At 33.6% G+C, this 13,298-nt stretch overlaps 3 protein-coding genes across 3 annotated transcripts; 1 reads left to right on the forward strand and 2 right to left on the reverse strand.

Moving 5' to 3' along the window:
• Positions 1–38: 38 nt before the first annotated feature.
• On the reverse strand, positions 39–9,401 carry LOC119638122 (MMS19 nucleotide excision repair protein homolog). The gene is made up of 7 exons (XM_038034752.1): positions 9,034–9,401; positions 8,567–8,950; positions 3,713–4,062; positions 2,169–3,641; positions 1,856–2,101; positions 1,618–1,785; positions 39–239 (listed from the first exon to the last, which is right to left on the reverse strand). Exons 1-7 carry the CDS (start codon positions 9,116–9,118, stop codon positions 48–50), a joined length of 2,898 nt encoding a protein of 965 aa, XP_037890680.1. The 5' UTR covers positions 9,119–9,401; the 3' UTR covers positions 39–47.
• A 170-nt stretch (positions 9,402–9,571) lies between these two features.
• LOC119638114 (protein KRTCAP2 homolog) lies at positions 9,572–10,278 on the forward strand. The gene is made up of 3 exons (XM_038034743.1): positions 9,572–9,665; positions 9,736–10,033; positions 10,106–10,278. Exons 1-3 carry the CDS (start codon positions 9,653–9,655, stop codon positions 10,224–10,226), a joined length of 432 nt encoding a protein of 143 aa, XP_037890671.1. The 5' UTR covers positions 9,572–9,652; the 3' UTR covers positions 10,227–10,278.
• A 92-nt stretch (positions 10,279–10,370) lies between these two features.
• On the reverse strand, positions 10,371–11,376 carry LOC119638113 (vacuolar protein sorting-associated protein 37B). The gene has a single exon (XM_038034742.1). The coding sequence runs from the start codon at positions 11,263–11,265 to the stop codon at positions 10,606–10,608; it is 660 nt and encodes a 219-aa protein (XP_037890670.1). The 5' UTR covers positions 11,266–11,376; the 3' UTR covers positions 10,371–10,605.
• Between the last annotated feature and the right edge of the window lie 1,922 nt (positions 11,377–13,298).

Here is a 13,298-nt window from a genome sequence, read left to right on the forward strand (position 1 = left end):
ACTAGATATGAAAAAGCGCTTAAGTAAATCTTTAAAGCAATTGAAGATTATTCGGTTCCCGGTGCGCCTATCAGATACCAAGAGTTGCGCGCCCTAACCGCCGCATTACGTACTAAGCGCTTGGGATCATCCAATGCTGACGCTAATTCCAATATCACATCCATTCTATAAGGCAACAACAAATATGTGGGATACTTTGTAAGGTCATGCAGTAGATTAAGGACAGAAATGCGCACATACTATAAGAAAAAGAGAAATTAGAAAAAAAAAAACACACAAAAAAAAACAAATAAAAAAATTATAATCGCCTTAGGGCGAATCTTTTGATACCCATCAGCTCAAAGTATTATGCAATAATTAGAAAATGTTTTATTAAGTATAAGTCTGTCCGTCAGTCATTCGGAATCCTTGACCCTTCAATTGGCCTTAGGTATCATTTAAATCGGATATTAACTCGATTATCTTCCTTTTGCCTATTATTGGGTTATTGGTAGAGAGACCATCGCACCCATTACTCTTTACTGAAATTTTGAGGGGATCGTCATTTTAGATTTTGGATCCATATGCTATAGGTTAAAAGTTATAGTTTCTTGCCTAATGGGGGTGTAAATAAGGGCAAAAGGCCCCATTTTCAAATGTAACGCATGACCGCAGTCTATATGATAATTAATATGAATTGGCGAAAGAGTTCTAAACGCAGACAACGTCTAACGCATGGACCTGGTAAATAGAATTCAAATATCACGCTGCTGAATTTGATGAATATTTCTGAATGTCACAAACGGAGCGACAAGTGCATTATGCCTTTTTTGATGGTGGATGTGCAAATAGATATTAAAAAAAATTAAGAAAATCAATGAACAAAAGAAAAACAAACATGTAAGAAAATTATATTCGGTCGCGACCGAATCTTTTATGTCCCTCATCGTTATCCTCAAACAGATAAGGCAAAAATAAAATGGCTTAATTTTAATACTCTATGATATTGGATGGACGTGGTTGATTTGTTCCATTTTCAGAATGAGAGCGAAATTTTAAATGTGGTCTGGGCTGTACTTTATGAGTGAAAAGCAAAGAAAGTGCATGGAAAGCGAATCTGTTCGCAATTTCTATAGTACAGGAGTATAGTTGTATCGTTTGGTCGGTTTGGATAATTTTCAAATCCTTGCGCATATCCGAAGGCGAAGGGATAATGTTTGCCATGGTTACTATGCAGGCGGCCAGAGGGACGGATGGACATGCGGACATGTTTAGATGCATTTCAAATTTGACCTTGGTCAAGAAACAAATATTTTGTGGGGTTTTTGAAGGTTAACAAGAAAATAAAATCTTGATATACCAAAGAGAGGTGCTCTCACTTTACGTGATATTATAGGCGTGTCGTTCGACCGATTTGACCCGCATTCAATACCAATCTGCGTGCAAGAATTGCCAACGTTGCAAGTCCTAGTTTAATTTTTGTGGCCAGGAGAACATTTATATTAAACGAAGGGACAGACGGACATACTTAAATCGATTCAGAATTTGAGGCTGATTAAGAATATATACAAAAGCTTTGACGACAAGATGGATATACTCGATGTCGGGTATAAAAACATCAACTAGAATATTTCCTACCATTGAATCTTCAAATGTAATTAATTTTAAGCACAATGGTATTAAGACCGACAAATGATTTCCAAAATATTCGTCCTGCTGGTGAACAAAGCTGCTGCAAATATCAACGGATATACGTAAAGTGTGCATATTGGTTGTGCTCAGACCTTTGTAAAGAGCGGGTCCAATCTGAAAATAAAGTAAAGCAAATTATCTTCGATCTCTCTATGCATTATCGTATCAAAATAAATAGGCATACATTTTCAATGTTCAGTTTTAAAACCGCATGCGGTGTTGCTCTCAATATGTAAAGAAAGGCTTGCAAATGATGCTCACAATAAGTTTCCAATTTGTGACGCAATTTGGTTAACATCATTTGAAAATATTTCTGTTTATATAAAAACTTAATAATCGGTAAATGTAAATGCGGATATTTGGAAGAGATGATGTTAAACGCCTCGCAAGCGGCATAAGCTAAGGTTGGATGCTCCAATAATTTGACCAACTAAAGTTAAATAAAAATATCAAATTTCATTTCAAAGCCAGACACTTTTAATATGAAAAGCTTAAACCTCTTCGAGTATTTCGCCAGCCTCGTCACAACCGCGCATTGTTAATCCCTTAGCAAACCAAGCCAGAATATCGATTGCCGGCTCCTTTTCCTCTTTAATCAGTTCTATGAGTTGTTTAATTTTATTTTTCAAAATTCCATGATTATTTTTGCCATTGTTGTAATCAATTTTATTAACAAAACTGCAAAGCAAATGATGAGCAACGTCTCGTGCTTCGAGATCATCGCTGGTCATCGAGAATTGTGTTAGATCGTCTAGTAAACGTTCAAAATGATCATCTAAACGGATATCTTTATGAAGGAAACCCAATAAACCTTGAGCTACATATATGTCCGATGTCTCTTGAAGATTCAATTCGGCCAAATTTTGTGTTGCGACCATATACTGCTCAGCAACGGGCAATGATCGAATGACTAAAGAAAGACCGACAGCTATCTCGGCTAGAAACATATTTGGAAAATAAAAACTATCCACTTTTTTAGCCAATTTCACGTATTTAGCAATTAAAGACTTTTCATATTGCAGCTCCTTAACGAAATTTTTTTCTTGATATTGCAATAATTTACTCAACGCTTGGAGTGCTACATAATGTTTATCTTTTTCATTTACTAAGTAAGTAGCGAAAGCCTGTTGAAGCAATAAATTCACAATGAGTTCAGTGAATGGCAATTGTTTAACCAACGGTAAAAAATATTCAAACATTTTCTTTTGAACACAAGTTGAATATGTGGAGAAATCACTTATACATAAATCAATGCATTTTGTTTGCAATTCATTGGGTTGAAGAGTTCCGAGACGTTCAATAAGTACGCGTAGCTCGTTAGTTAAATTCAAAAAGTCTAACTTTAGTATTTTTGTTAACACTTTATAAATTAAGGCACGGTTTCCTTCATTAATTAATGGAGTCGATTCCGTTAATATGATTATAGCCGCGCGCATCAAATCTTGATTGCAAGTATCCTCATTATCATTAGCATTCAAAGTATTACCGACATGACGATGTAATTGCTCGCATAAATCTGCACTTAAGTTATTGTAAATCGACGGATCGTGAGAGCAAATAATTTTAAACATTTTCCCTATTATTGTATAGACACTTAAACATTGCTCATCGTTTAGAGGATTTGACGAATCGTTTAGTTTCAGGAGGAACGTTCCAAAAATTTTCTCACTGGCAAATATTGAATCACCAGATAAACAGGCGATAGCAATACGTGCAGCCGGCTCGAAGAGTCGCTGACTAACATCACTTAAATGCGTTAGAATTGTTCCCAGTAACATAGTCTGATAATTATGACTGATGGAGATATTCGCTTTGGCAGCTTGCTCTAGAAAACAGCTAACTGCGCGTAAAGCAGCATCTACAACTGTCGTATGCTCGGAACCGGGAAAAACTTCTGCTTTCAAAGCTAACCAAATCGTTTCAAATTGCGCCTCAATTCGATCACATGGAAAATTTAAAGCGCCTTGATACTAAGGAGAAAAATTGTCTTTTATTAAGCAAAAAAAAAAAAAAAAAAAAAAAACAAATTCAAAAAACTCACCAACAATTCCAAAGAATCACATTTAGCCACAATTAATTCACTTTCCAATTTCTCTAAAGCTAACGGGATTGCCCATTCAATAAAATCGGGGGAGGCAACTAAACATTTTGTCAATTTTGCTGCTAAATCATCTCTAGTTATGTTGCTGGGATCACCGGGGGACGGCGTAAAATCAATGGGGAAATAACAGGCGAAAATTTCAAACATTTCTTCACTTAAATGCAGCAACGGATATGTGGCGATAAAACCAGGCATAAATGAAAAAATTAAATCCAAATTACGAGGATCTCGTTCGCCATCGATAGAACTTATAATACCATAAATGAAATCACCCGACATGACTTTAAGTTCTGTAAATAAAACAAGAACATATAAATAGTCGCTTGGAAAAGAAAATCATTTTTTTTTTTTTTTTTTTTTTTCAGTAAATATTGTTGGAATTCTGGTTGAATTTTCTTTAATTTTTCTTAACTGACGATTTCTTTCAGAGACGCCATAATCTGTATATATTTTGATCAGCGTGCAATGCTGATTAAGCCATGTCTGTCCGTCTGTGTGGTTGTATGCCCAAAAGACAGCTTCAGAGACCCAATAAAATTCTTGATCAGCTTCAAATTTTAAATCGTCTGTGTGCCTGCATGGCCAAAAGACAAATTCATAGATCCTATAGAGTGTTTATATTCTTGACCAACTTGAAATTCTAAATCGATTAAGCCATATCTGTCTGCCTGTGCGTCCAAAAGAAATCTTCAGAAGAGTAAATATATTCTTGAGCAGCGTGAAATTCTGAATCGGTTAAGCCACATCTATCCGCCTGTGTGCGTATATGGCCAAAAGACAGCTTCAGAGGTCCTATGGAATATTTATATTCTTGATCAGCGTGAAACTCTGGAACAATTAAGCCATATCTGTCCGTCTGTATGTCCAAAAGAAATCATCAGACGCGACCCTCTAAAATATACACATTTTTGAGCAGCGTGATATTCTGAATCGATTAAGCCGTGTCTAACCATCTTTGCGTCTTTGTGTGCATTGTGTGTGTTCTTGACACTCTTCTGTTCGCCAAAAATTAAGATATCGATTTCTAATTTGGTAGAAACATGGAAAGTTGCTGCACGCAGGTTGATATTGAAAATAGATCAAATTTGCCACAACAGGGAAGCGTAAACTGAACGCAGCTCCATTTCTCTAAGCAAAAATTTATGGAATTTTGTCCATTACTCACAAATTACGGAAGATAGAAGGCCGAAATTTTCTACATCGTTTACATTTATAGACTACTTTAATGATTTATATGAGAAAATGGAAAAACTCAGCCATTTCAACACAAAATTATAAATGGTTACATTTTTTTTTTTATAATTTTTTAAAGCTTTATACTTATTAATCGCAAGGTAAAACAAGATAAAACGTTTGAAATTATTCTGTACATTCCTCAAATGAAGATACATTATCTGCCTACAAATGCTTTAATTCTAAAACGAATACAGTGGACACCACGACGGGCTAGATTAACTTTTTCTTAATAATACCATCGATATGGGCCTCAAATAAAAGGACTTGGAGAGTTGAGAAGCGACAAGTGCAAGATATATGATCATAAATAAAAGAGTTGGGCGTTAAAGATTTTAATGGTGATGGGTATGCGAGATTCTCGGCCCTAGCCGAACATAACCTTTTTACTAGTTTTTTTTTTTTTCATATAAGGAATTGTTTGTACTTCTAAGAGCCTTTTTGACTCTAGTGGGTATACTAAACAGTCGATCTATTTCAACTCCATCCGGGTGTTGCATACATGCGCAAAAACTTCACATATCCTTGCGCACAAGTGGTTTAGGGCATAAAAAGCTAGACTTGACTGGGAACTTTGGCATGCACTACTTTCAACGAGTCCGTAAACATAGCAGAGTGTTTTACGTGCATATATGGGGGCCTTTTTGCATATGCTTCTCATATAGATCTGATAAATCTTGGTACCAAGCGTAAGTTTAATATTTGTTGTTAATCGTATTATTGTAATTTCTGCCCACGCTATGCGTGCATAATATTAGGTCAAGTCATAAATAACTTCCGATGCAGGCAGATAGAGTCTACTGTTCGTATTGACCCACTATAATTCACCTAAGCAAACGTGTTTTTGTTTACACTCAGCTGTTGTTCTCTCAACTGTTTTGCTTAACCACTGAAATGGGGGGCCAAAAAATGCATGCAGTGGGTTGGAAATTTGAACAAGTTTGGGAAATTATACAGTCGCTAAGACGACAGCTGAAATAATATGCAGCGTATACGTTATAGGACTGACAACTGATCGCGCACTTAGAAAAATTGGTTACAAAATTCCGTTTTGGATATTTAACCTTAAAATACGGGACGTTGTCCCGACTTTGGCGACGACCTTTCAAAGGTAATATTGGAGCAAAATTCCGCGCCAATCAAGGAGAGGTATTTCAAAAAAATTGAATACCCCACAATCACCTATTAAAGTAAGATTTAATTTAGTCGTTCAATGCCTGATAAAAATACGGAAGTTACTTATGACTCGACGTAATAATATCAGGTTCACAGCTTCGCTTGAAGCCAACCAAACTGTTGCGGTCAAGTTAAAAAGTATTTTTTCCAAATTGACACTTGAGCAATAAGTGATAGGCGGAATAAACGATGCAAATTATTGCTTTAATCATGAGCACATCTCTTAGCCCATCTGTAGAGACCCATACAATAGACCTATACAATAGCCCTTCAGATGGCTTCGTTCAGCATGGCTTTTTTCAACTTTTGCAATAAAATCTATTTTAAGTTATGGTGTTTAACATGCGCATGTGGCAGAAATAAGTGCTATGAGCTTACTTTACTTATATTGGCAACTATGTCACAAATGACTCAAGCTGGCGTAACATTTCAACGGCCTGTTTTTTAACCTATGCATTTGGTGAAAGGTACTTTTTTTTTTAATTTAAAAATTCAGTTTTTCAAATACGTGCGCATCTGCTTTAATCTGGTTCTAAGATTTCGACTTGTAATGAAAATTTCCAAAAACCAACACTGATATAGAAAAATGAAACTGAATATATTTGTATAAGCCTTTGCCCTCTTTTTCCAATCTGTCTATTTATTCAGCAAAGTTCAAACATTAAATTTAAAAAAAAGAAAAAATTGATTAGCTATGTTGTGATTTATTTAAACAGAGAATTATCCTACAGGTATTTTTAGTAAAATAAAAATTTTGAGGGAAAATTTTTCTGAGTTTTTGTTTACCTTTATTGAAAAATATATGCATTTTGCTCATTTTCGAACTAGAGTGGATTGATTTTGGTCACTTCCACACACACACTGTTTGATTTTGCTCATTTTGAAAGACTTTGGTTTTTTGGAAAGATTTTGGTTTTTGGTAATTTTAAGAAACATTTCAACTGGGTATTGGTAAGTTTGAGAGACATTTACACTGATTTTTGATAATTTTGAGAGACCTTTGCGCTTTAAGATTTTCCTATGCACTTAACACTCTCACTCTTCTTACGGTAGCATACAATTTTATTATTCTCGGCATTTATTTTGGCTTTCGATAAGAAATGTACAGCAAAGTAAATTTTACGCTGAGAATAGAATTTTACTTTTTAAATGATGAACGTCAGCTGTTTGAGATTTGATAAATATTTGTTAAATTTAAAGCGTTTCGCCTGACCATTAAACTGGAAGGTGACGAGAACATTTATTCTGAGAAAATGCATATCTCCAGTTTATAGAAATAGATGTTCTAATTAAAATTGCAATTACTTAAATTAAGAATTATTTTCGAAATATTCAGTTCACGGACGGATTATTGTTTAAAGGATAAATTCATAAACATGCAATAGAAGTCCGGTAATAATTTATGCTTTAGATTTTAATCGAAAGAAATAAAAGCGAAATAAAACCAAATGCAAAAGAATGCAAATGAAAGCAAAACAAAAATACATATATATTATTATGTATATTATTCTTAACTGCTTGGCAGAGGCTGTAAAATATATAAATTAGCTTTTCTTTAGTATTGCAATTTTGAATGATCAATGAGAAATTCCCTAATTTTCACTTTCCACTCCTTTTTAGGTAATATTTCGTCAAAAACAACTATCTTTTTTAATTTATTATATATGCTATATATCCTGTCTCATTACTCGCCGATAATGGCGTATCCTTGTTAAGTATAACTTGCAAGAGATATAGCGGTAATATCGGTGGTCCCAATACCTTTTCCCATACCTAATCTGCGGTACATTTTGAGAATATTCCTTCTCGGCTTGATTCGATGCTTGTTCATTGACCTTGGTGGATGTGATTTCATTTTATTTCCAATAAACAGATAACTTTACAATCGAAACGAATATTCGAAATTTCATTCGTATACATGTTCATGTCGTCTCTCAAGTTCGTTTAAAAATCAATTCAGTTGGTTTTGAAGTGAATCCTTCGCGTGCCGGGCATGGACAAAGTGAAGACAGGTAAAAGTGCAGATGTCGCATTCACTTACGTAAGACCTCTCAACATATATACAACAACATATATCAACATATTTTCGAATACCCGAAAACTAGGAAAGTTATTAAATCGAAAACTGACGGACAACTACAACAATTTCATTGCCTAACCTTCCCGATATGATAACGGCGATAATTAGCGCTTCCCATTTGTCTTACTTTTTTGGAAGAAAACTCCGGTCACCTTATTTGAACTGCTTCGAGAGTAGAAATTCTCAGTAAATTAGCTCCTAATTTTTTCTTCAGACATAATTGTTCTCTTTGATGAAAAATTTCAGTATTATTTAACTTAGTGAAATAATATAATAAAATAATATAATAAATAATAAATATTTACCAGAAACATATCTCTCTGAGATATATTGAAATGTATTGAACAGTTTAAAGCGATCACTACGAAGTTGTGATTGACAGGTGGTATTTATAAAAAAGCTTTGCAAGAGTTTAACTACATCAGTTCCTTCCATATAGACCATGCGAACTAAAGCATCAATGCCTTCTATCACGGCCGGTATTACGTTGTGATGATCTTTTAAACGAGCTGCGTAAAATTCAACCATAACATTTAATTGCTGTCTATTTAACATATCTTTAGGCAGGTGAGCGAGTACTCGAGTCAATAACAAGGTACCCTGAACACGTCTCTCCACGTTAGTAGATGTTAAAGGTGTTTGCAATTTTTCACATAATTCTCCGATATCATAAAAATGACTTGTAAGATCTAAGTTTTCAAAAAAAAGAAAGATACAAAAGTCAAAAAGATGTTTGGCTCACCGCGGCCAAGTTTTTGTTAACGATTCTCACCTTTGACTATTTGTTCGACTCCTTCTTCTAGGTTTATGTCAGTTTCTAATAATTCTTCTATAATTGCTGCAGTTAATGGGGCCATTGTTTATTAATTTTTATTCAAAATAATGCCTTTGCCTATGTCTTTGTCTTTTTTCTTTTTAATGCTTTGGTCTTTATTTTTTTTTTTTTTTGGTTAGATTGTTATAGTATAGTTCTGATCGGTTTCGCAGTTACAGTTACTCGATCAGATGATGAATGATTTTACAGCAATTCCGATGCTGGAGCAGGAACGTTGTAAACTTAGGCTAAGCAGTAACGCGTTGATCTTAAATCTAGAAAATTAATATAAAAAAAGGAAAACAAAATGTATTCAACCACGCGAATAAAAAGCAAAATGAAATGTCACCGCAGCTGTCATTTATTATTTATATTCGTAAACAAAAGAAGTCGACGACAGCCAGTTAAAGAAGAAGATGAACTTTAAACGATAAACATTTTGAAAGATATCTCAATCTCTAGCCGTGAATTGTTATCGATTGGATGTATTGCTAAGAAATTGTTTGTTTATATGTGCACTAAATACGTGCGTTTTTTTTTTTAACAAATTTTTGGTAATCTTACACGTATTTTTACGATGGTTAAGGATGGTTTGTATCTTCTGTTTCTTGTTTTTTGTATTGTAAAATATATGGTTTAATCATTTCGAAACATATTCAGTTTCAGGTCTGCCACGAGGTCATCTCATCAGTGCCATCATTTCGTGTATAATGTCGTTAATGATTTATGCTACTTTACGCTTTTATTCGGAATGGTTTAATTCCAGCCAACTAAATACGATATTAGGCGGTTTCATTGGTTCATGGTTATTTTTATTTAGTTTAACGTCACTATCTAATGTGGAAATGTTATTATTTGGTGAAGATTTCTCTTCAAAATTTATTCCTGAAATATTATTTTGTCTAATAGTTGCAGTCGTAGCGGCCGGAGTTGTACATCGCGTTTGCGCAACCACCTGGTAAGTAATTGTATGGAAATATAAACATTTGTCTCTATGTAATTTGTTTTTTTTTTTTTTGTTATTTAATAGCATTCTATTTTCGATTCTGGGTTTGTATTTTATTGATCGTATATCCAATGCACATTATAATAAATCAGCTCTGACCGTTGAAACGATTCATTCACGTAAATCTAACAAAAAAAATAAGTGAGTCGAAGTTCATTGACTCTCTAAAAAGGATCGCTTTTTTCGCTTTTAAGAGGTTCGCATTTAAAAAAATTTATTTTTTCTCTTTCTCTCTCCCTTGCTTTGGAATATTTACAGTGCAATTGTATATAAACAAAATTTTAGAATATTTTTTGAATTAATTAATTAATAAGAGAAACAACTTTATTAAAGTGGTCGAATGAATGTTTACATGAACGCTTACATAAACTTATTTTACAAAAGGATGAAATGAATTCAATAAAAAAAAAAAGTGTCAATTGCAATTGTGAACTTTTTTTAAGGATTTTTTTCTTTAAATCCAATTATATTAAGTTTTGTTTAAATCTTTCAACAACTATTTATTGGCTTAAATTGCATAACGATTAATATGGTCGAGGTGGCGGCATTGGCATCATTGGACCTAGAGGATAAGGGGTTCCTCCGCCGAACTGCGTAGGTGGATGGGGCGGTAAATAAAAGTTGGAGGCGGGTACATTACCATAACCTACACCGCGTGATGTCGGATTTGAAGTACCCAATGCTTGACGCCTCATAAGTTCTTGCATTTTCTCGGCTTTCAGTTTACGTAAATGCATGATTTTTCGTGCATTTAAGAACTCTTCCAAAAAACTGTCGACAGTCAATTCATTGTCAGTGAATTTTTTAACTAAATTCTCCGAAGCCTCTTCACTTTCGGCGGCAGCAGTTTGCAGTAAGGCTAAGGCAGTCTCCTGACTAATGTTACCTGATTTATCTTTAATTGCGGCTAATTTCTCTTGCACAGCTTCACAACATAGTTTACCCCTTTCAGTAAGTTCTGCTAATTTACCCTTTAATTCAATGATTTCTGGTTCCTTTTCAATATTTCGTTCAGCTTTTTCTCGATTTTCTTCAAATAAACCATCCTTTTGCGCCTTTAAGTTTTCTAAAACCTCGTCCACTTTTTCTTCAAGTTTTTCATCATCGTTAAGTAGTAATCGAAGTTCTTCTGTGGTAAGAGGGAATATTGAGACATGTAATTGATTTAAATATTCTTGATACATTTTTTTTGTTTATAGATTCAGTCACGCAAAATAAATAAATATATGACTAAACTTAAACTGCGTTAAGTGAAATAATGAAATAATTTTCTTTCTTTAAAGTAAAGATTGCCAGACTTCAAGAATATTTAATTATTTTTGGATAATTTTACTTTCATTGGAATATTGCGGAATTATGCAAAATTTAAAAAGAAAATTTAATAAAGAATGCATTTATAATAATTTTTTTTTTAATATTTATTTGCAATAATGTACATTTTTTTTAAATCTGTTTTATTATCTTTAAATATAAGCAACTTCAGAGTTGCCATAATTCGGTGTTAATTATCAGTGATGTCTGTTGCAGATTATGATGAATGAAGTTGGCTGCAATTTATAACCGGCCATGATTCCAAAAATTCACAAAAAATGGCCGGACTTAAGCTTCGATAAAAATGGAGTCATGCCGATGTGCAAAATTAATTAAAAATTCTAAATAAAATACGGCAAATTAAGTAAGAAAAAAGTTTCGAAAATATGCGAATAGTGTGGTGCAAAAAATTGAACATTATTACGCATCGAAAAGCCTAGTGAATACGCAAAAAAATTGCATTGAAAAAGGTTGAAATTTTTCTGTCGCAGACTGTCAAACATAATTTTTATTCGTGTTGTGTCCCGAAAGCAAAGCAAAGCTAATAGTAGAATAGAAGAGTTGATGGTGCTTCAAGCCCGTGGTATATATATATAGAGCACGGGTTTATGCGATTCGTGCATGTGTGTCTGATTTTCTCGTTTTTTTCCCAATTTTTCTTTATTTTTTCCTAAAGGAGATTCTCGCTGGGAAAAGGCGAAATCCATGAAAATTGTGTAATCTCTGAGATAAAAAAAAAAAAAAAAACGCCCGAAATATAAAGTTAAAAAAGAAGGAATTTTTCAAATACCTAATGAAATTAATTAATTTTTTACGTGAAAAATGATAATTTTGTTATTGCAAACACTACAATTAGAAAAATTAATGAACGCAAGTTCGATAAGAATACGTAAAATAACAGCTATTGCGTGCGTATGAGTGTATGGATGCAGAAAATTGTGTGTATTATTTTTTTTGTATATAGTAATAAATGCTATTCGTCGTCATTCCTTGCTTGTGAACAACGTTGTCACCACCATCAGAGGCCAGCCAGCGCACCAACAACGTTGTCATTATCCATCATTAGAACATTCGTTGTCGTCGTCGTCCGAACAAAGCGAAACGATAGGCAACATCGAAGCTCTGGTCAGCACAAGAGAAGTTGGTCTGCCACACCGAAAAAGCAAACTCCCCAACCCATCCTGCCCCACAGTCTATTTAACCTTATAGCCCATCAATAATAAATGAATTCAATGGATTAGCTTTAAATATACAATTGTGAAGTGAAGAGAACTGTATATTGCAAATATTAAACAAAAAAAAAAAAAGAAAAAAACAAGGGAAAAAAACCCCAAATAGAAAAAGTATTTATGATTGGATACATTACATATTTTCAAAATATATAGAGAAAAAGAAGAGGCATTTGCATTAGTGGTCGCGGAACGAGTTTTGTGTGGTCTTTTTTTTTTGTTTTAATTTTTAAACAATATAAAAACAACAACAGCAATTGGCAGCAGTTTTCGATGACTATTTGTACATTTTGGCATAAAAATTGTAATAGATTAATGTAAAAGCGAAAACGGCGAAAAATATCTCGTTGCGCTCTATCGCAATATTTACGATATCAATATTACTGATATGCGTGTGTGCGTGTTTATAGAGTCATCCTTTTCTTTTTAATGCAAAAGTAATGCTGAAATATGCATTGTCTTTTTTCAATTATCATATAGTATGCAAAAACAAAGCAAAACAAAAACATAACTAGAAACGAAATAAACGCAAAAAAAAAAGAAAAGAAAAAGCCCAGAGAGTCTCTCAGGCATATTGAGTGATTATATTTTTTTTTTGAAACTCTTCACAATGTAAAGTGCTATAAAAAATATGTAAAGTTATAAATATTACCGGATATAAAATATAATTACTAAAT

This window comes from Glossina fuscipes, unplaced genomic scaffold (genome assembly GCF_014805625.2).
Source record: "Glossina fuscipes isolate IAEA_lab_2018 unplaced genomic scaffold, Yale_Gfus_2 73, whole genome shotgun sequence".
Lineage (NCBI taxonomy): Eukaryota > Metazoa > Arthropoda > Insecta > Diptera > Glossinidae > Glossina > Glossina fuscipes.

What these genes read in the sequence shown, in the direction of transcription:
- LOC119638113 (XM_038034742.1), bottom strand. Translation starts at nt 11,265, where the DNA reads ATGTATCAAGAATATTTAAATCAATTACATGTCTCAATATTCCCTCTT.
- LOC119638122 (XM_038034752.1), bottom strand. Translation starts at nt 9,118, where the DNA reads ATGGCCCCATTAACTGCAGCAATTATAGAAGAATTATTAGAAACTGAC. An exon ending in AGTCGAACAAATAGTCAAAG is followed by an intron (nt 8,951 to 9,033) that starts GTGAGAATCGTT and finishes TTGAAAACTTAG; the next exon opens with ATCTTACAAGTCATTTTTAT. An exon ending in TAAAACTGAACATTGAAAAT is followed by an intron (nt 1,786 to 1,855) that starts GTATGCCTATTT and finishes CTTTATTTTCAG; the next exon opens with ATTGGACCCGCTCTTTACAA.
- LOC119638114 (XM_038034743.1), top strand. An exon ending in CGCGTTTGCGCAACCACCTG is followed by an intron (nt 10,034 to 10,105) that starts GTAAGTAATTGT and finishes GTTATTTAATAG; the next exon opens with CATTCTATTTTCGATTCTGG.